Raw genomic sequence first — 24163 nt, 5'->3', positions numbered from 1 at the left:
TCTTTGTTGTGTTTGTCTGTGTTCTATGTCTTGCCTTTGTCCTGGAATTACATTCTTTTGATTTCCGCTATCGTCTTGATTCTCTTACTTACTCCTTCATCCACCATGTTCATGGTATTTACAATAGGTACATGTATCATCGGCATGTAATAAACAAATCAGCTCATGAGGAAAATGTACTTGAAATTAGGTCAATTGTTGTAGTTTTGTATTTCAAGCTGCTACTATAAATCTATGTAGTTTCATTTTAATTGGTAAAAAATACACACTTTGGTGTTCATTTCTTAACGGGTTCATTTGATACTTCTTCATGGTAAATTAATGCTAACCACTTTCCTTTATTGATCTGGTTGAACTATCAGAACTTTTCCGGGAAAATTGTGTATTCATATATGTACGATTGAATTATTAACTGAACAAACCTGCTAGGAACAATAACAAAATTGAGTTTTCATTTGCATTTCTGTTTCTGTTTTATTAGACTTCTCTTTTCTTCTCTTTTGGTATTCGATTATAGAACGTTTAACTAGACATGGTGTCACCGGTTTTTATGTACAGTTAACAGAGCGAAGAAGATAAGACTTGAATTACATGTAATTCAAAATTACTTTATTTTGTGGAGACATTTAACATATTACATGTACCTCATATATAACATTTAGTTTACAAATAGTTGATATATTTACATACAGAAGACAGTCACAGCAAAACAGCTTACAATCAGACCTATTTGGAGTTAACATTTGGTTCGAAAAAGACAAAATACCAAGTTTTACAACTGAAAGCGTGATGTTTAAAAAGATTTACACGTTTCCGGTTTTAAAATTACCGTTTCCGTTTTACATTATAAGGTATATACATGTTTCCGGTGAATACTATAAGGATTGCACATGTTTCTGGTTATCCGTATTAGGTTTACACATATTTCTAGTTATCCGTATTGCCCCGTGCAGGTCCGGGTATGAAAAGAATAGGCCTGCAGCAGCGCTAAGCTTGTCGTAAAAGGCGACTAATAGTGCTCAGAACCTTAGCCGGGGCTAGGGCGCTCTGCCCACAGAGCAACTGGGATGTGTGCCCCAGGTGGTGGAATGGGGGTACCCCTGGTGTGTTACATGCTGGGGTTTTCGGGATATAATACGGAAAACCTGACCGCAAACCATAGTGGTGCACCGTGTTGGGAAAGATGCCACGTTCCTCGCACGTTAAAGGACCCTGCTGTGGTATTCTCCCGGAGTAGGAACCATAGGGCTCAGCCACAGGAGGCTAAATTGCCCGACCCTACCCACCTCTCCCTATTTCCAGTGGCAATCAAAATTTGTCGACCCCATTGTCCTTGTTTCCCATCCCTTTTTCATTTCATTATCATTTCATGTTCATTTTATCATCAATTCCATGCTCATCGTCTGAATATAGCTGAAATATTGCTGTTCGGACGTTAAACCCCAACAAACAAACAAACATAGTTATCCGTATTAGGTTTACACATAATTCTAGTTATCCGTATTAGGTCTACACATATTTCTAGTTATCCGTGTTAGGTTTACACATATTTCTAGTTAACAGTATTGGGTTTTACACATGCTTCCAGCTAATAGAAATTAATGTTAATAAGGATTGAAATACAAGAATGTTTCTAGTTAACAATATTACGTATACATACGTTCCTGTTTAACAGTGTTAGGTTTACAAATGTTTTTGTTATCAGTGTTAGGTTTACAAATGTTTTCAGTTATCAGTATTGGGTTTACAAATGTTTTTGCTATAAGTGTTAGGTGTACAAATGTTTTTGTTATCAATGTTAGGTTTACAAATGTTTTTGAAATCAACAGTTTTAATGTAAAAATGAAAACAAAAATACAACAAAGCAAAACAACACAAAACAATACTTAATATAAGATCAAATATCTTTTATACAATATCATTATAACAGAAATATAGCTTATTACCAACAGAAAAAAGTAAACTTCAAAATATTTTAATGGTTATACATAATTCAAAAACTGTCATTCAAGTAGGTCATGTTGACGAAAGGTTAGCATTTTATTAAGCTTCCTTGATAGAAATACTTTACCAGATACGCATGCAGTCACCTTGACCCAAAAAAGTTTTTTAAGTTGGTCCACTAACTCACCATGAAAAGAAGTTAGATAGCCGAACAAAGACACCAGAAAAGTGGAAGAGACATACATGTACATCGAGGTTCTCATACATGACAAAAAGCGCAAAGAAGGAAAGGGGGAACATTATTATTCATATAGGATTTATGGGGAAATTATTAATCTACATGTAATTAAATCTAAACGGTTTCGGTCAATGACCAATCCAGAAAAATCATCTAAAAGGAAGGAGCACAAGGGGCCAACAATACCAAATTCTTGAATGACACAACTTAATGCATGCATTTATACCCGTTTGGGACACCCGTCCCGTTTGGATCTGCCTGTTAAGAATAAAGTTACTAAGAAAATGTGCAAATGATGAGTTGTTATACAATTCTTCGTTTCTTTTTATTGAAGAAAAAAAAAGTTATGTTTATTTACTGTAAAATATTAATGATGAAATAAAAGATTTCATCGTGTATAGATCTTGTCTTTATCCAGATGAATATTTTACAAAAGCCAATTGCAAAAATTCGGTGTTTTCATTTATTAAACTAAATGTGAAGCAGTTTTCTGTTTGTTTAGAGTAATCAAGGGACAAAGACCAGACATAGAAAAGAGATATACACAACAAAGAACATAAAGTTACTAAATCATACATACAAAGTAACAAAAGTAAATTAGCAACTCGGACTCCACTAAAAACTGGGAGCATGGACCAGGTGCACCGGTAGGGTAAGCGTCCTCTGTTTTTCTAGAAACACCTAGGTTATGCAAGTTTAAGATGTAATCAATCCTAACCTCTGACAAAACTGTCCGGAAACTGTCAGAAGAATAGTTCCATGACAAATTTAGAACAGTACTCCGGCAATTCTAGGACAAGCTCTGTCATTCCTATCAGAGCCAACTGTACTAGTAGAACTGTTCTCGTAGAGCCAGTCCTGCTAGAACTAGCAGAAGAGCTGGCTCTATAATTGTTCTAATGACACTTTTAGAACTGTTATAGAGCCGGCTCTTCTGACAGTTCCGCTGAAAAGTAGTCTATGTAAGTATTTGATTGTTGTCATACCTTAAACATTTTTCAACAGCAATACGTATAATAAATATGATACAGTCCTTGAATCGATCCACACAACGATTTCACGGATCGATGTCCGTTGACTGATTGAACACTGACGGATCGATGACCGGTTACCGATCTGATCGCAGTTTTGTTATGTAAAATGACGTAAGATCTGTTTTAAATAAAAAAATGTAAAATAAAAGTATAAATTGATGTTTATATCTATTACATTATATAAATATATGTACAGTTGACAAAGAAAACAACAAAAACCGTAAAATACATTGACCGCTCTGTGGTCACGTGATGCAATCACCAGTTGAATGAATCGGTTTGACGAATCGATGACTGACCGGAAACTGATCGGTGATCGATGACCGATCGCAATTTTTGTTGCACGGATCGGTTCAGGTACTGTATTTTAGTAGTTTTCAAAACAGTTTGATTCGGTGTAAAGTAAGTAATAATTTTTTTCACTCATGCACTAGGTTTTACTCTGGCGACGCATGCGCACCGTGTTAATTTGTAAGCTTCTGTACGAATCAGGGAGTTGGTGAAACATGATATGAAAAAAAAACCAAAGTTTGAAAATCTAAGTTGACTGTAAGCACCATCGGTATAAAGGAAAACAAATTTGTAAACTAAGTTATGATTTCATTGAAATGCACTGCAAATAAACATTTCAAGGGCAGATGTCAAATTCTTGAGTGAAATTATATATGTAGACCGGTGGGTTTTGAATCGCACGTATCGGTTTTTTCCCATTTTGATTAATTCTTCAAAAATTTACACTTAATCCTCAGAAAAAGGGAAAGATAATTTTGTTTTGTCATCTTGCAATATCATACAGAAGTACCTAGTTTCGAGGAGAAAATAGTACTTGAAATTATTTGTTGGGCATAAATCTACATATAGTCACCTGAGACAGGGGAAAACCCGGAAAGCTCACGAAAATTATATGAATCCATACCATCTTTCATTTTGTAAGCCATGTTTTATTATTTTAATAACCTCAATACGGTGTATATTTTGAATCGCTCCGAATTGATATGGTCCGAAATGTATATGGCCGAATTGTGTTGCATTGGAAAATATTACGATACCTATAGAAAGCGAAACGTATTTGAACATTTTTTTTTCATTTTCATTTTTTCATCCTGTTTCAATTTCTTTCTTTCTTTTTTATTTAAATTAAATTTTAATTTCATTCATTATACGCTAATGAAGCTGCCATAATGCTATTTTTCAGCTCCTGAATCTGTAGGTACGAACCGGATATTGATGCTTTTTCTGGACATCAGTTTGCATGCACTAGTGGATAATACAACCAAAAACGCTCCCGAATAGGTTTACCGATCACATTTTGATATCATATTATGTTCAAATTCGTGGATGATCATTTGGATGTTTAACGATCACATACTGATGTCATTTCGTTCAAACGCGTGTCTGATTATTAGAAGGATGTTTAACGATAACATACTTATATCATTGTCATAGAGATCAATTTACGTACAAAGGAACTAAATTTTACATTTAAAAAAATAATTTTCCGATTGTATTCAAGGATGGGAACTTTATTGAGTTTACTGTAGTTAACAAAAAGAATAATAAGTTCACATCACATTAGTCTATAACTTATCAGGTTTGTATTTTTCTTGGTTTTCTCAAATTTGATATTCTTTGCCTGAAACCTTGAGTTGTTACATTACAGATGACGATGAAAACCCCCTGAAAGCTACAAAGTAAAATAAAAATGAAATCCAAGACGTCAGTATCGACAGCTGAAGCCAGTATTCCAAATATCCATGGTAACCCTGACAGTAGAGAGAATCTAACATAGACCAATGCCTCGCTAAATGACTTGGATCTTGACAATCTTATGGAAACAGATTGTGTCCTTTTAATGTGAACTATTGTTAGGAGGAGACATACGATACTAACAATAATAGAAAGGGTAATTGGTGAAACAACAAAAATCAGATTAGCAGGAAAAGCAGTAGGAAAACAAACACTTTGTTGTTGGCTACTAAAGTAAAACAAAATATCATAATGATTAAGCAATACCAGAGGAATAACACATAGTAGCGGCAGAGAAAGGCCCAGGATGCGCAAACCAACTTTTAAATATGCCGTGCCCTTATGAAAGTTCGAACTGCTTGCCTCAAACGTCTTAATTTTATACAGAATGCAAATAACAGTAATTGACTGAAAGGAGAAAACTGACAACCAAGAATAATGCAATGCAATCGCTATTGCTTTGCATGCGTCATAATTGCCATTTAGCCCAATGCCAACATTAAACAAACATGACGAGATCAAAAGCGCAAAATAGACGTTTTCAGAATTTGCCCCTGCGATGGTATTGTGATGGCCAACTTTCCGGTTAACAATTATTAAACAAATTAGGGAGACAGCGGACAAGGAAAAACCACAGTAGGTAACGATTACTTTAGCATAGTATATCCAGTCGGTTTTGCTGGAAGTTTCATTATAAAGACATTTAGTACTGGCTATTGCCAAAGTATTATCAAGAAATCCTTGATGTATATTAATGATTATGTCTGGACATAAATAATCTAAGTATTTCTGTTAAAACACGTGACTCGATGTCAGACAAAAATGATTGGAAAGTATTTAATTCATCACTTGTCCATGTCACGAACACGACTTTTTCTTTCACTGGATAGTTTTGATTTGTTTTCAGGAATTCAATTTGTACATCTTTACCAGTAGTACGTTCTGTAATTAGAACTTTTCTCTTCATATTTTGTAGTTCTGATTCATACCTCACTACTCCTGGCCAATACAGTTCTTTTGCGAGAACAATATTTCCATTCAAATAAACCTCAGTTTGATTTCCAGAGATGGCATAGAAAGAAGACAATGAAAACACGGTAGAGACATGTCGAATATGGAGGGACCAGAAAAATACTTTAACAAGTGATACTAAAATGTCTGTCTGTACCATACCACTAATAATTGCCCTATGAGATGTCTTGGCGAGGTAGTTGCTATAGATCTCGTTTCCAAGACACATGTCATCGCCCTGAAACATACAATAAACACCCTATCATGGCATTCAAACAAACAAGCATTCAAATATTCTAGTAAACGGAGAAAGTAATGTATTTTCGCTCTGAAGTGTTAACAAATTAAATCATTATCACTAATTTACATAGAATAGAAGAGCATTTACCACAATGCATAATTAACTGAGCGAATTATTTAATCATTTAATACCATTAAGGATTATTGTGGAACCTTTATAATATACAATTTGGAAATGCGAATCTCGCGCTTCGAGATATGACTTGACGTCCATTCCCTGTAATTCAAGTCCTGATGGATTTAAATATTAAGTAGCTGTCTCTGTTAGAATCATGCAAATTTGCGTAATTACGATCCACCATAAGAAGGCTACATATTGTTATTTTTGCTATTAAGTTGCTTTACATGTCTATAATAATTCAGATGGAGATTCCAATCGTTACTATTATATTACAATGTCTTTTACGGAGTTATATCCCTTAATATTGAATTCCACAGTATATTCTAGATCATTTTTATCTCATAAGAACTAGGGTTATATAAAAAGCCACATGTTACATTCTGTTTACTATGACATTTAAAACCAAATATCCAAAATTAAAATATATAGGTTTTCCAGCCACGAATCACATTTTGCATGATTTTTATGTGGAGTGTTTCTTCAGAATTAATTCATAACCAGAATGTTGTATTTTGGGTTCTTTGAATTACAGAATGCAGATCAACGTTAAAGACGTCACAGTACAAAAATAGGTTATACAAAATAACCTGGTTCTCGCAAAGAGGACCAACCAATCAGAAAGCTTGGTACAAATTGAATGAAATAAGATATCGCCGAGATGGATTCAATCTCTGTTGGGCCCACTGTGGTTAAGATGATGTACATCAGTCATGCATAACATCATCAATTTGGACCTAACGTCAAAATTGAATGTCAAAGGTCACAAACAATTTAATGCAACACATCGTCTTGGGCTGCCCTGGCCTCACACCCAATATGAAAGTGCATTAAAATACTAAATAAAAAAGTTACAATCCGGACACGAATATGTCATGCAGAATCTTTGATTTGACGTCGAGGTCTAAGTTACAGGTCAGAAAATCACCATTTATTATATGCGACACATTGTCTTGAGCAAATCAACTTTCATGTCAAATATCGAAATCCTACATAAAAACACAAAATGTCTTCACACGATTTGTTTAGGACATATTAATTGGTCCTTGTAGGGCGTCTGTGACTAATAAACTGAATTTAACCATATCCATTCTGACATTCAATCCTATTGCAGATTCTATTGTTTCTCTGTGCAAAATGTTTTTTAAACATATAATTGCGTCCACAATCCGTGATTGGAAGGGAAAAAAATTGTTCCCAGAAGATTTTTCAGGGGTAAATGCTGGTGACAAGAATAAATTACTGTTTCTTGAAAGACCCGCTGTGCTACTCGACGTGCAGTCAAATGTTAGTCTTACGATATTTATCTTTGCATGATTTATTGCTCTGTGATACACTCCTTGAGGTTTTCCGCACGCACGATACCTAAACGCACGCTAAACGCTCATTAAACGCACGCTAAACGAACTCTCCTAGCGTGCCTTTAAATGCACGATAGACGAACGCTCAAAGCGTGCGTTTAAACGCACGATAGACGAAAGACGAAGAATTATAATATTACAAATAATGACGAGAGGGAAAATAGAAAATTGAATTAATGAAAATATATAAATTAATAATAGCAAATAATACAATAATACAAAAAAAAAAAAAAAAAAAAAAAAACAACGCTTCTATCGTGCATTCATGGTGCGTTAAAACGAACGCAAAACGAAGTGTGAACGCACGATAAACGATGCACAAACAGTAAAATGGGAAACGTGAAAGATTCAAGGAGTGTATAAAGTTTAAGATCAAATTCAAAATTTTCAGCAAATAAATTTTGAATGAAGCATATTTTAGTGATTTTTCGCTGCCCTAAGCTACATTTGTCGACTTCTAATTGTTTCCAAGTTGTCTGTTGTGATTGCATCATGATACTTCGTTTGAAAGTAAGAATTTCGCTCTTATGCCAGTGTTGGTCATCAATGCGCTTGTGTGTCGTTATTTGACTTTAAAATGTATTTAAAGGGAGTGCCATCGTTCTTTTCTGTGATCTAGTGGTGAACATGAACTGGGGATCGGGTATAGGGATTAATACAGGGATGAGTAATTTGAATGGAAATAATCGGGGAGCAATTTAAAAAAAAAATATTTATAAAAAAAGATATTCAATTTAATTAAAATCAGTTTTGAATCCTGAATAATTTAAAATACATAAAAAAGAAAATAAATAAATAAAATAAATTCTTTACGTTATGATATAATAAAGAAAGTGTATTAGTGATTCTGTTGAGAAATTTTTTTTATCAGAAATTGGGAATCCTCTTGGGAATATGATGGAGACAATCGGGAATTGGAAGTGGTATTGTGTAAATGGGACGTGTTTGCTATTTACGAGTTGTATCCTTTGGTTATCAGTTTTATGATCTATCGGTGATTACATAGCCTGAACATATCCATGTCATATAATAAATTTCGTTTGCAGTATTTGAAATAAATAGTTCGAATATTTCAGATGTATATAGCATTGATCGCAAGCATAATGAACAGAAAAGGTAAATGAAAAAGTCATAAAAAAGTATTTATCACCAAAAACAAAGCAACAGCGAGAGACAGAGAGAAGGAAGGGGAGATGAAATATGATTTATATCTTGCACATTATAGAACATAACTTATTATACATTATTCAAATGCTTTATCATGTTTATTTATTTTGTTTATCTTTAGTATGTACGACTTACCATTTCTATACATTCTGGTAATGATTCATCACGTTGCGTAAATATGAACAAAACCGTCATCGGAAACAAACCAATTTGTGTTTTCAAATCTCGTAAATTATTGGCACATTTAATCCAATTCAAATTATCAATGGAACAGAAGGAGTTCCTGTAAATTCCGGATACTGTCATAACCGGGTTCAAACCGTAACTTTTACAAGTGTCTGATGCATTTTCAACTTTTGTATAAAGTACACACGATCTAGACTTAAATCCATGAGGAGGTATATATTCAAGGACGACCTTTCTTTCTTTGCTCAGTTCGAGTTTTTGTTTTTGTGTTTTGTTTGCCTGAGTTGTTATTTCTAAATGTACAATATTACGAATTGCCAATGAAAAAAATGTGTACGTAGTAACATAATTACACATTGCACAATACATATTTTTGTAAATCCGATTTTTTCCATCTGAAACCCATGGTCCAGTTAGTCCAATATTTTCGTTCAAGCAAAGCATCTCTAGTTTGGAGTCTATGTTTGACTGGGGACAACCCGTTGTTACCATAATCCCATATAACTTGGAGGTTCCATTTCCTAAGCACTGAAACTGGTTGCTGTGATTTGACCTGTTTAGGGAAAAGTTTTTATTGAGTAATATCTCGGGGCAACAATCATTGTAACTTTGACAGTCATCATCACAATGACAGTACTGCTTATTTGAATATTGTGATGTAAAGCCACATGATCCAAACTTTTTACAGGGTTCTTCTGGTGATCTTTCTTTTCGCAGTTTAGGCATTTTATCATTTGCTACTGATCCACTTTCGCAAGGGAAAATGGTATGTCTTTTTGTCGCCTCTAGGGTTTTGATCCTAATCATCGGTTTAGGTTTTGAATTGTTTTTCGTAGAATTTGCAATTGGCGGCAATGATTTACAAATCGGCTGATGTGAGTTTTCTAATGGATCCTTAGAAGTAAATACCGTATGCAGATTCCGAACATTCCCATTATTGACAATACCTTTTAAAACTTGTATCCGTGATTTTGAATTCTATTGTTTTCTATCATTTATGCATAGCGCTCCAGGTTTTTGTTTGAATAATTTCGATTCCATTTTGTTTTCGGTTAATTGAAGGAAAATACTCAGGAAAAGTAGAAGAACAAACAAACCTCGCATCATGCATGCACTGTTTTTGTTTCCTTCCTGATCATGCCATATATTTGTGATTTTATACACCCACTTAATTACTAGACCACTATTATTGATAATGATATTTTTTGAAGAGAGATGGATATTATGTATTGTAGAAGCTTGCTGAAGTAAACAATACAATAAAGAAAAAGAGACAAAGAAGTAAAACAGTATTCCGTTTGAAATACTAGATATCAGATGCCTTCAAATAATTAATTCATACCTCGTCGTTGAAATAGAAACAGCATGTTAAAGAATGTTAATATTTGTTTTTATTTTAGCGCCATTTTACGTCGCTAATTGATAAGCGATTTCTTGTACTCGAAAACCTCGTTTTGAGTCGGCATGGTGTGTGGTACCCGTCCATCATTTTATTAAACCAATTCCCATAATAACTTACAAAATGTAGAAATTAGGCATATAGGGTGTATGTATGCTTTCTGTGTTTGATTAAAACATGAAGTGTAAATTTAAACCCTCGGTTTCTAAAACTGGTGCTTTCACAAAAGTTCGAAACCTTCAAATGTTCTTTCCACTTCATTGCAATTTAGTTTGGAAATATCGTGTTTATTGGGATGATATGCCAAAAACTATACACAATTCAAACGCATACAGTTGCAATCACTTCTAACCTCTCTTAAGTTCTGTCAGAATCTGTCAGGATTTCTGTTCTACGACAGCAGATAGAACAAAAATCCTGACAGATCCTGACAGGGTCTGACAGAGGCTGTCCTAGATCAGGACTCATTTTGCCCTATTCCCTGATAGATCCTGAGAGAAACTGTCCTGGTTCGTGACAGAGAAAATACGAAAAGCTGTTCTAAACTGTCATACCCCTGGACAGTTCCTGACACATAATCTTTCTATTTTGTGTGACGTAATTTAGAACAGGAAGTCCGCGATTAATAAATGAAACTGTGTGACAAATATAAATTAGCTAACCCGATTAGAAAACAAATCTTGATTTCAAAATTTACATTGAATTTCCAATTATATATAGAGAGCTCGTCGTGATAATCATCCCACAATCACTCGATCTTTGTTCATGTTCCAATTTTCGCCGATCACTCATCGTTCAAAAATTATCATTGTTTACGTGTATATTTTTTTTTACATTCTGTCATACACCTGTGATAATAATTAAATCAAAGTATTTAATTATAAAATCAAAGGTCTATGTTTCTGTTCAAAGTGTAACAGATGACCGTCAGATGATCGGTAATTCTCACGAAATTCAAGATTGACAAAGTACTTTTTGAGTGAAAGCTACTTTTGATAACATAAGTCACAAATCATTCTAATAAATGTTGAAATTGACAATTTCGCATTAAATGGGTGACTGATACCTAAATATTTCGGTCAAAATTCTTCTAAATGCCACTTTTAGCAACGAATATGAGTGATAACGCTTCAAATTTTCCTACATAGTCTTATATGTAGAAAATGTAGAAACTAAAAATGTTAGTTTATATTAGCGACTGTGACACTGTTACATGTATTTCAGTAAAAATTCTGCAAAATGTATGAGTGCAGGCAATTTATTTTTCGTGAGGGTCTAAAACTATTGACTAAGATGTTTGTTTTTTTTCAATACAACTATCATGTGGGTGACTGTGACTCATATATTTCGGTGAAAATTCTACAGAAAATGTCAAATTCCAGTATATGTATGAGTGCGAGCACTTTTAATTTCCATGAGGGTCTAAAACTAATGACTAAAATGATGATTTGTTCAATATAACTATCATATATTGGCTCTGCCACATTAATTTGAGTCAAAATTCTTTAAAATGTCATATTCATGCAAAATGTATGAGTGCCCACACTTGTAATTTGCATGAGGGTCTAAAATTAATGATTAAAATGCTAAATCTTTAAAAATTACTATCAAATATTGGCTTTGACAAATTAATTTGAGTCAACATTTTTCAAAAATTTCATATTGTTGCAAAATGTGCGCACACTTTTAATTTGCTTGAGGGTATACAATTATTGACTAAAATGCTAAATATTTCAATATAACTATCATATAGGGGCTGCGACATATTACTTTGAGTCAAAATTCTTTAAAAATGTGATATTCTTGCAAATGTATCAGTGCGCACACTTTTAATTTGCTTGAGGGTCTAAAAAGAATGACTTAAATTAATGCCAAATTTATCAATATAATTATCATGTGGCTGGCTGTGACACATTTGTTTTGGTGAAAATTCTTTAAAGAAATCTTATTCGTGCAAAATATATGAGTGCGAGCACTTTTGATTTGCATGAGAGCCTAAAATTATTGACTAAAATGCTATTTTTTTTTGTAATATAACTACCATGTTGGTGACTGCGACTAATATATTTCGGTCAAAATTCTTCATAATGTCCTATTCTTTCAAATCGTATGAGTATGAACAGTTTAACCTTCCATAAAGTTCAAAAATTTCTGTATAAACTGTTTAAAAATGTCAATATATATAGGTCATCTGTATCATACCGGTGTCTAGATCTGCAACCAAAAATAATTCAGTTCAAAGTCAGGGGCGTAGCAAGTACGGCAGGCAATAATCTTTGCTGCTACTGCATGCCATACATAAAAGTCCGGTAAAAATTGAAAAAAAAGTTTAAACATAGCAGGGCTTCCATCCCGTCATACGAATCGGGATTCGTAATCACTCACATGTACTATATGTAATTCAGTCATAGAAGTATTCTCGAGCTAATGACTGTCAGAATCGGTCAGGAACTCTTCTAATCTACGTATCTGTTCTACTTAGAACAGTTCCTGACATGAGAGTGTCAGGACACATGACAAATTAAAATAGAGCTTGTCCGAAGTCCTTACAGACCTTGACAAGGTGTGTCGCGGGTCAGAACAGTTTCTGACGGTATAGAACTGTTCTATGACAGCGAATCCTGACAGGATCGAAGAGAGGTTAGTAGTGATCGCAACTGTGCGCATGATAATGCCAATTGAACGTTATCACTTACAATTTCATTGGTGAATTAATCAATGATTATATAATATGACAATTGTTACATTGTATTTTGGTAACAAATATAAAGCTTCTAGAAACATATATTGTTACCGAAAATATTTCAATTGTACACTGGTGTAACTAAGGCGATGAATGATGTTATCCAAATAGATCTAACGCTAATTTATTAGATATTAAAATAAGTACATTGATTAGATACATGTGTTAGCCAAAAGTTCTACATTTCTTTTCTTTCCTTTCAATCCTTGTGTTTTGCATCTTGTCATGACTTAGAATAACAACTAAAGCGTTTTGGTGCAAAGATGGAAATAACATTTGAGAGTATTTACACACGAGTGGAACCGATTTATGACATCTAACAAAGGGTACTAGCTTATATAAACTATTCAAACAGCTTTTTACATGTTAGTGAATAATCTTCTAATTAATTGCCATTTTGAATGAAACTTAAACTAATATTGGACTTTTCGTCCAATGTTTCAGTAGTTTGTAAATAATTAACAAATAGTATCTGAAAATCTTACTTACTATATCATTTAAGGAGGTAGATCTAGGGTAAGGGACACAACTCTTAAAATCATTGGAACGTTTGTATGTATTCAGCATTTTACATCAATCTCATGTAAGCATAAAAATAACTTGGATTGTTTCAATTCTGTTTCAAAAGAAAGTTTAATAGGCTTTTGGGAATTGAATGATACACACATGGTTTTGAAACTTTCGGTTTCGACCCTGAAATTGCCATTTGTTATACGGACTTTCTGACTTTTTTGTCCGAGCTTATCAGTTCAGTACCTTTCACGTATGAGGAGTTTATAGGGACGTTTGTATCTACATTTGTATCTGATCCGGGTATTTCAAGTTTGGAAATCTAAACTTATATGATGTGTCAAGGATAACGTTTTTGTCTGAGAAAATTTATATTTCTAGTTTTTAAATTGATTTCCTTCTGCTACATAAGTCTAAAAATAAAATCTTCGTAAGATGAAACTTCTGATCTTATAGTGTTTATAATGTCAAGTATTCTTGTTAAAGAATGACACATATTCAGTCTAATTAAAACTATACCTTGTGTCTTGTTTTATTTGTTTATGAACGCAAACGAATCTATTATAAATCCGAGAGGCTAATAATAATTAGACTACAGACATAACTAACACAGGATTGATTTTTTTTTTGCTTTTCCCACAATAAAACCAAAAGGCATCTAAAGTATTACAAAAAGATAAAACGCACATACATTGTACAACTGAAAAAAAAGATTTGTATCAATAATTTATATAACTGGTCCTACTTAGATCTCATTTTATTGCTGATATTTGTAATAGTTTATGGAGTTCAGTTATTGCAATATTTGAACCGTTCTGAGAATAGATATAAGTATTGTTATACTTTGTGTCTAAACATAATGAAAAGAAAACGTTGTTTGATATTTGCTGAATGATTTGAAGAAAAAAATAAACATTTATATTTAGAATGAATACGAAAGATTTCTATCTAGCTTACAACGAAAATAAAGTGGCATAACAACTATAAATGATTACAGATTTTGCTCTGCACGATTATAATATTTAGTATTTGAGATAATTGCTGTCTTTTTATCTGACTTATTTATCGATCAAATGCATTGTTAAAATAATACCAGACTGAGTGCTTGAACATTGTAATCTACCGAATTTATTGGATTAAGTGACTATGGAGAATGCGGTGTGGGTACTGGGGAGTGAAACATTACGTAATGAATTGGCACACATACATGTAATATTGCGTTATGGATATAACTGATGTATCAAGTTTATTTGGAATGCCGACCGTTTGTTGAATAAAGTTAATCAAATTAATGAATATAAATAGTTTTGAAGTTTTGTTCCGTGTTATTATCACTCGGTTATTTGACTCTTTATGATACACCCTGAATTAAAATAAGAATAAACACAAAGCTAATCAATGATAACGTTAATTTTGATTGGATAACTATCCCCCTATTTTTTCATTGTAAAAAATTGAAACACATTAAAAAGTAATATTTTTGTACTATGGTACATATAATAAAGGCTTACATATTTTCAATTTTTTTGCATGATTCTAAGCTGGTGTGCTACTTGAAATGTCATCGATGAAGTGAATTTCCATGATTTTCTGTTAGCATAAAATATGTGTAAAAATAATCTGAAATAGGTTGGTAGTTACAGCCACCTGTTTGATATCAATTGAAATCAAATACGGAATCTATACAGACGGAAATGACAATTGTGCGTGTTACAAGATTGATTTTTTTCCAGTATTTAGAAACAATTTGTTTAGTTTATTCTTAGGCAGTGTAGGATGACAAAATTTGCCAAAACTTTTGAATTTCTTTATCTTCTTTGCTATTTTTACATATGTTTTATTTCTTGTTCTGCATCTTATCACTTTGAAAAAGGGCAATGGCTAAAACGCTTTGGTGCAAAGATGGAAAAAAAGGTGGACCGAATTGACAAACGAGTGGAAAAGATTTTCGACATCCTAACGAAAGGTATATAGTTTATATTAAGTATTCAAACAGTTTTGCTTTAGTTATCACTAATTTTCAGTTTGAATGAAGTGAAATTTGAGGTTTTTTCTAGTATGTTTTTAATAATTGGATACAGTTAACATGTCGCAAATTGTATTATCTTAAAATCTAACCATATCTTTTGAAACTCATTTTACTACTCAAGAAAGAAGAAAGGAGAATTCAAAACACACAGATAATATATCACATGTAATGCAAAAGAAACGAAACAATAAGTGTTAGAGATCACAAATATATATATATATTTGGTCTGAAAGGGTCTGAAAAATTCTCAACGATGTTAAAACTGTCAAATTTGCGAAGCAAATTTTTGGTCGTTTCCTCCGCGGGACTCGAACTCGTACCGCTGTGACATCTACGGCAACACCACCTGCACTAAGTCCAGCACCCTAGACCACTCGGCCAGCTAGGCTATATAAATATATAGCTTGTCCTGGCCGGGTCATTCCTCCTCGTAGGATTAATCTAGGGCTGTAACTTAGTACACGATGTATGGTAGAACGGGACAGTTCATCTAGGTGTTATTATTTAGGATAGAGAATCAAATTAATGATGCATGTCACAACAAATCAATATTATACAACGTCTCAGAATGTGACGAGACTATTCGCTACACTGCTCAATCGGATCAAATTGATACAGGGAAGATAACGTAAACTTATAGAAGGGTCTGAAAAATTCCCAACGATGTTAGAACTGTCAAATTTGCGAAGCAAATTTTTGGTCGTTCCCTCCGCGGGACTCGAACTCGTACCGCTGTGACATCTATGGCAACACCGCCTGCATTAAGTCCAGCACCCTAGACCACTCGGCCAGCTAGGCTATATAAAAATATCTCATTGACAATCATCCCTTATTTTTATATATATTTACTTAACTGACTGGTAAACTCACATTTTTGCTAGAATTATAAAAAAAAAACAACCGATCTGACAGTATACTTATACTTTTACTCAATCATGTGTACTCTATTTCAAGAACCATTTTTGTCACTTTACAATTATATTTTTTCTATTAGAATGTAAAAAATAAGATTTTTCGTAGAGATTACTGTCTTTGAAATTTGTTTGCAGTGTTTTTCTATGGAATCAAAACAACTCCGTTATCGAAAATGGAAAATCTTGTCTTTCTCCATTGATTTTTTTCTGTAGAAACTGTGTAATTACAAGGCTGTTGGGGTATATCATGCCATTTTTTACCAAATACTTCATTTGTACAGAGGATTAGATTGAAGGATTTCTTATAAAGTTGTTTTCTGTATCTCTAACATTAACTTTGGAGTGACATTTACAAACATATAAAGATAATGCACAAGAACCGATATGCAAATAAATCGCTACAAGATAATCTGCAAGTATTGAAAAAATGGTCTTATTTTCTGCATTTATATAATTTAAGATCAATATGCAAAGCATCTCCAAGAAGTTGCAATAGGAAAAAACGCAATTCAGAGTTCAACATATTTAAACTATAACGAATTCAAACCAGATAAAGCTGTTGACGGAAACACCAAATCGCATGCGATCACAGGGATTGAGAATAGACCATACTGGATAGTTGATCTAGGGAAGACATATCAAATTCAACGTGTTGAAGTGTATAATCGGAGAGATTGCTGTGGTGAGCTAAATTTTATTTCTTACATGATCGTGCTTAATTACTTTACATGGAGGTTGTCTAAAATATAAATGATATAAAAGCGTTCTGTTGGACATTATGTGATTCGGAAATAATGGCTTGACATTTACGAAATATAAAGACGAAAAAGAAATATCAAATTTACAATATCCTTATCCTGTAGAAGTCACATATATGGTAAGGGCATCACCATCATCATCATCATCATCATCAAATTTGATGTATTTTAACTGGAAAATGAAATGCCGTTTAATGTAATGATGTATGCTGTTCTATTATTCGTGAGCACTAAAACCCTTAAACCAAGATTTCAATGTGCATATATTACAACCCAAGATAGCTAGGTTAATTTAGAATTTTACTACGTTTTGAAGTATAATGCTAAATTAAAAATAGGTTCATTTTCGCATAGACAAAGCCCGAAATAAAATTAATATATAGGCATAATATGGACCCCTAAAGAACAGAATCTTTTATCAACTAAGACTTGATTATGGTGATACAGTACTGGGATCGTGAAAACTTACCTTTACCTCATATCGTACATCATGTATCGTACACCATGTATCAAACATCGTAAAACGTAAATCGTGTATCGTACATCGTATTTCGTAAATGGTAAAAGGGAAATGTTAAAATATTATTGTTTTGATAATTTTCTATTGAGAAAAACTGTTCCTTATATCCTGTGTTCAGTTAAAGTTGACAGTTTTAGACGACAAACATATATTTTGGTTATTAGGACATACATGCATTAAGAGTCATCGCACCCACCTAAAGTACTAAACGTGATATGTTTTTACAAAAAGAATTTGACAAATTTTGTTGTTTTGATCATCTTAAATTAAAAAAACGAAAGATAAAAAGACTGTTAAATATATCTTGTTTCAATACAAGTTTACATTTGTCTGATTGAAAACGTATATTGTTAATGTTTAGACATATAAAGAGTTATCAAATCTGCCTGAAGTACCGCATTTAAAAAAACATGGTACGTTTCTAGAAAACAAATTGAGAAATTGTGGTCTTTTGAGAACCTTAAATTGAGGAAAACAGATCGTGATCTCGTGTGTGTAGTAAAAAATTTACATTTACAGACTAAATTCATATATTTTCGATTTCGAGATATACATGTACGAGTTAACGCATCCACCTAAAGTACTACATTTTTTTAAAAATGTGATACGTTTTTTTCCAAAAAAAAAATGGGAAAGTTGTTGTTTTGACGATTTCAATTAGGAAAGAGTAATAAAGGGAACCAAAGTTATAGCGGTAATCGAAGAGTAATTAATGGAATAAAGATTATAGCGGTAATCAAATGAATGTAATCCAGGGACAAAGACCTTACATGGAAAACAGATATACACAAACACGATATCCTGTGTGCAGTGGAAATAGACATTTGTATGATTAAATACATATATATTTTGGATTTTAGAGAAATTTGTGGTAATTGCTTCCGCCTTGTAAGTATTACATTTTTCCAAAATGTGATATATTTTTACAAATATTTTAAGAAATTTTCATAAACTAAAATTGAGATAAACTGTTTGGAAGATCCTGTTACTATTACAACTTCACATTTTTCAGACATATTTTAAGGATTTTTTAAATCATATTAAGAGTTATTGCATCAACCTGAAGTACTACATTTATCTTAATTTGAGGAAAACAATATCCTGTATGTAGTGAACATTTACATTTTATAGAGTAAATTAATATATTTTAGATTTTGATAGAATTAGTAGCAATTGCACAGTTATCCTATCCATCTACAAATCTCCATTTAAAACAATAATTAAATTAATTTTTAAAATCACTCGTTCGCATCCCTTGTAGCATAAATATGTGTTAAAAAGACGACAGGTCTGTGTTTGATTGAACTTCAGGCATTTTATTTGATACTAAATTTGCAATTACCCAGTTTCAACAATATTGATAAGTTTTTTATATTTGAATTTCTTTCTAATTCATATGCCATTGAAAAAATGACATAGTAATATTAAAAGAAAATATAATTAATACCAAAGAACAAAAAAATCAAGGGAATGCATATTTGATTAAATAAATTCGTCTTCTCAGTTTTATATGTAAACAAAACATAGCATGTTGGATGATTAAAGTTTGTCGAGAGATATTGCTCTCATGTGTTGCACATTGTATATATAGTATCGCACATTGTATACTGTGTATGGTACATCGTACTGGTCGGTAAGTTACACGATCCGAGTGCTGTACAATCGACTTGTCCGTATAACAAATGGCGGATATTTTAATCCATTCGTTTATTGATAATGACTTATTAAAGGAAGGTAAATAGTTTATATAACTTGGAGCCTCTTCATTCGATGTCTTTTTTATATCGTGCACAGTTGCCTATAAAAATGACAATGTTTCTAGTAAGGCATGATAATGAGCGGCATATGAAACTTATTGACATGTAGTAATTGTCCAAAGAGGTAAATTTGATAGAAACTGTACATTCATTATTATTAAACACAAGAAGATTTTGTTATAACAATTTTTTCCCATTTCATCCTGACTCTTAAATCGAATCTCATTTGTACTGCATAATTTACTGCTTTGTGATATCAAATTCAGTATCATATTCTCACATTTGAAAAAAAATGATAATGGCATATGTTTTATGATGATTTTTCTTTACCTAAATCTAATTTTGTCAATTGTAGATATTTGCCCACTATTTATCTACTACTCTAACAACATGATACGTAGTTTAAAAACAAAAAATAAGCCCTAAAGTCAATGTTCTTGACACCTGTGGAGGAGTTGCATTATTGTTGCTACTTTATTACCGTATATACCCACTTGCAGTGCCACCGGCGGAGCAGGATATTATTTCACTTCCGGATTACATTATGTCATTTCCAATTTTTGAGGGAGTTCATAGTGCTAGGGTTCTCGTCTTGTTCCTTTATCGTCAGTTGTTTTTTTTGTGTAGTCTTTTTTTAACCGGTTACATTGTGTATGCAGGTTGTCTCTGATTCATTCGTTCATGTCAAGACATTTTTCTTCATTAATTTGACGTATTTGAATTACCCACTGTTAACACTTCGGTATTTTTTGATTTTATATAAATGTTTTCTGGTTACTGCGACTTCGAGTCTTCACTGTAGCTTAAACAAGACCCACAATGACTAGTCTTGTCGAACGGGTGCTCACCGTTCATGTTATGCACATGTAAGTGTCTTCGGTTATCAAAAGTCAATTCCCTATGACTCAATTACATTTATGAAGGGTACTTGAATTTCTACATGATATGTTTCAGGTGGTCGTTTACATGACTTGACTGTAACAGTAGGAACAACCTATAACACGATGAAGCCTTGCGCGTTTTATAAAGGACCAGCAGTAACTGGAGCACACATTTTGCTGAACTGTAAAGAACTCAAACGGGGAAGATATGTAAAGCTTATGATCAAAGATAGAGAGTACTTGCAGCTTGCAGAAGTCGAAGTGTTTGCTTATGACTACTAATAAAGTGCATGTTTGTTTTAAAATGTTGTAAAAACACACATCATTAACACAATACAAATTAAAAAAAATATATGAAATATAATTGAATTTTAATGATTTTTTTTATATTCATGAACCACTTGATTTTAATAAAGACTGACACTTAATCTAAATCGACTATTAAGCTAGTTCAATCCGACTTCATTTCGTGAGTCAGCATTGAGCGAAGTTAGTCACCCAGGGAATTTTACCTTTTGCAAACATTATGCAATGATGATAGGTAGTTAGGGCTGATATTTGCCACTGCTTTAATTCAATGTGTGTGCTGTTTTTAGAAAAAAAAAGTTGCTCATTTACTTTTTGTTACTTTGTACGTATTATTTTTTATTATTTATTGTTGTTTTATGTGTGGGTTGTTTTCCATATCTAGTGTTTGTCCCTGGATTACATTGTTTTAATTTTCGCTAGAATGTTGCTTCCTTGATTACTCTTTCAGGCTATCGTCTCCATGACTTAGGCATTACTATGGGTAACTCATATCAGAACATGTCAGTCTGTGCTCACTACAAAGGGCCTGCATTCAACGGAGAACATCTTATATTATACTGTCACCAAATGGGGAGAGCCCGCTATGTCAAATTAAGGATAAATGGAAATGAATATCTTAAAGTTTCCGAAGTTAAAGTGTATGCTATCAGGGGTAAATGAAGTCTTTTTGAATAAATCATATCATGATGTACATGTGTTTACTTTTATTAATATATGTGTTTCCTTTTTTGAAACGTCATGAACAATACAGTACCTTATCTGATATACTTCTCATTTGATGGGCTATAAGGCAATTGGGCACTGGGATATAGGGGATTGGGCAAATGGGAAAATCGCGCTCATACGATTTCTAAACATATGTCATTTTTGCAAATTTGGACTGAAATAATTTTATACCGGAGACACTCGCATGATTTTAATATTGACAAATTTAACATATTGAGCAAAAATAACAAAACCATTTAAAAAAAAAATTTCGAAATGTTGATTCCGTTTTAATTGGCAGAAATTTGTCATTCGTAGCAAACCTCGAGAAGGATATTAATATAGCCATTGTAAACAAGAATTGTATACCATTATTGAAATCAAAACTTTTCTCACCCTTACAATCTTCTGAAAAATATCATTTTTGAGAAATTGAACTGAAATCAATGTGTCACAGCCAAATATATGATGCTCATTTTGACTATATTAACTTAATTATATATAAACAATAATAAGATAATATAAGACCATAAATGTAATATCAAGTGTTCGCACTCATTCAATTTGAAAAAAATATGTGTCACTTTCTAGAATTGGTCTGAAATATATGTATCACAGCCATCGCTATAATCCTGATACAGACAATTTTTACGTTTTTTACAATAATTTTACTCTAATGTATGTTCAGGAGTTCTGATTACGCACACAATATGTGACATTTTAAGTTGGGAGACTTTTTTCCAGAAGTAACAAAAATCTTTGTAAATAACACATAAGAATATTTTTTAGTGTTAAAAGAAGTCCTCAGTTCTTTTAATATATGAAATTAACGATTGAATAAACTCTCATATTAATAAAGAAACACAACATAACAAAACTAGCAGCATTTTTTGTATCGATTTTGACGTCGCAGAGAAGATTGAAACGTCAGAGCACCTGTAGTAAACAAATGAGACGTCTTGCTTGCATTTACCGATACATTACACTTCAATCATCGATGAATTTTGAAGTCATACATGTTACCAGTAAAACATTCTCCAAGTGTTGGTAAGTTGCACTTTAAATTCCCTTTGTTTTGGTAAAAGACCGTATGTGCGGGACCGGCTTGGCCGGGGTTCATTCATCACTGACCTACTAACATACATCGAACAACTGTCATGAGTTTCAAAATCTTCATCTGCCGAAATGTATGAAATGATAAATATATTACAACCCGATCGCCAATTTGTAAATTAATACTAGTAAATGTCTGTTTATATCATCTTCTTTAAATCGTTTTAATCAACCTGTAAAGTACTTCTTTTAAACAGCCAGCAGGGATGCAAATATTGTTTCCCCTTCAATAATTTTCAATGACATGTGAAATTGATTATTTAATTCACTTTAATCCGTGTGGCCGTACGTTGACTGACCAGTAATTTAATTGCATGACATATATGCTTATTTGAATTTTACTGCCTTTACAGAGATATTTCCCAACTCCAATCTTCAAACCCATACTAGACAGCAGGACAACCTTTTTATAATGTATCATTTTTGTGACGGTATGGAATCTCAAGTTAGAATATTTCCAAAAACGTCAACAATATTCCCTGGAACTTAGATGTAGGATTTAATTTTGATTTCAAGAACTGTATGTAAAGTTAACAGAAGGAAGCATTTACTTGCCATAATCCATGTGTACATTATATATGTACATTGAAATTGGATGTATTAATGAAATACAGGTAGTTATATGTGTTCAATGGAGAGTGCATTTGGAAAAAAAGTTTTGTGTCAAATTGTGTTTTTACTACATTTCAATGCCTGGATGGAGGTGTTAATGGAATCATATCCAATAGGACAGGTACAGTGATCAATGTGATTAACATAACTTTCTATAATTGTGCTACATGTAACACAATCCTTTTCATTGGTGACGATTTGTTTGTGTTCTACAAAACTACCACCAACTTTCGATATGAATAACCTAAAAAAAATATATCTGTCAAATAACTTATGTTCAGGGGATTATTCAGTCTCTCAACCAGATTAGCAAACAGCGGAAGTGGGATCTTGTGTTCATTGTTTATTGGATATTCTGTTGTTACGGTGCATTTTTGAACATGTAGATGGACATTTTAAACTTTTAAGGTTTTTTTTTTATTTTTATCCTTAAAAGAAAAAAAAATAGTGCTATGTTCATTTCAAAGTTGTATATGTATTCTTAAATTATAATTCTCAATGTCAAAGTGACGCTGTTTACTTAAAACTTTGTCCAACATCTTAATCAGAGCGAATGCGAGTGGCAACGGTTTTTGTTGTATGGAATGTTAAATTAATGACGCTACGGACAGCCCCACATTCAAATCCATTGATGATTTCATTGGAAAAGATGAGTCATTCAGACAGTAATGAATATATTAATTTCAGGTGTTGCATTTATTAGGAAAAAATGTTTTTGTTAAAATCGGAGTATTCAATAACATTGAATTAATGTGTAATATATGACTAATAGATAAACATGATATTTGTAGTCAATACATTAAAACAA

General features: G+C 32.7%; 1 protein-coding gene across 1 annotated transcript; it reads left to right on the top strand.

The window, feature by feature from the left end:
• Nucleotides 1-15481: 15481 nt before the first annotated feature.
• LOC148610527 (uncharacterized) lies at nt 15482-21616 on the top strand. Its single transcript, XM_088543200.1, has 4 exons — nt 15482-15723; nt 17161-17382; nt 20690-20895; nt 21346-21616. Exons 1-4 carry the CDS (start codon nt 15534-15536, stop codon nt 21583-21585), a joined length of 858 nt encoding a protein of 285 aa, XP_088399326.1. The 5' UTR covers nt 15482-15533; the 3' UTR covers nt 21586-21616.
• The last annotated feature ends 2547 nt before the right edge of the window (nt 21617-24163 follow it).

The sequence above is a fragment of the Perna viridis genome, chromosome 8 (assembly GCF_037379345.1).
Source record: "Perna viridis isolate PV_CMFRI_1.1 ecotype Kerala chromosome 8, ASM3737934v1, whole genome shotgun sequence".
Taxonomy (NCBI): domain Eukaryota; kingdom Metazoa; phylum Mollusca; class Bivalvia; order Mytilida; family Mytilidae; genus Perna; species Perna viridis.
This window is presented reverse-complemented; position numbering and strand designations above follow the sequence as displayed.

Bases quoted from the DNA above. Each gene is read 5' to 3' on its own strand.
- LOC148610527 (XM_088543200.1), top strand. From the start codon at position 15,534: ATGACAAAATTTGCCAAAACTTTTGAATTTCTTTATCTTCTTTGCTAT. The intron at 17,383-20,689 runs GTGAGCTAAATT...GATATGTTTCAG, and splicing joins TAATCGGAGAGATTGCTGTG to GTGGTCGTTTACATGACTTG. The intron at 20,896-21,345 runs TAATAAAGTGCA...AATTTTCGCTAG, and splicing joins AAGTGTTTGCTTATGACTAC to AATGTTGCTTCCTTGATTAC.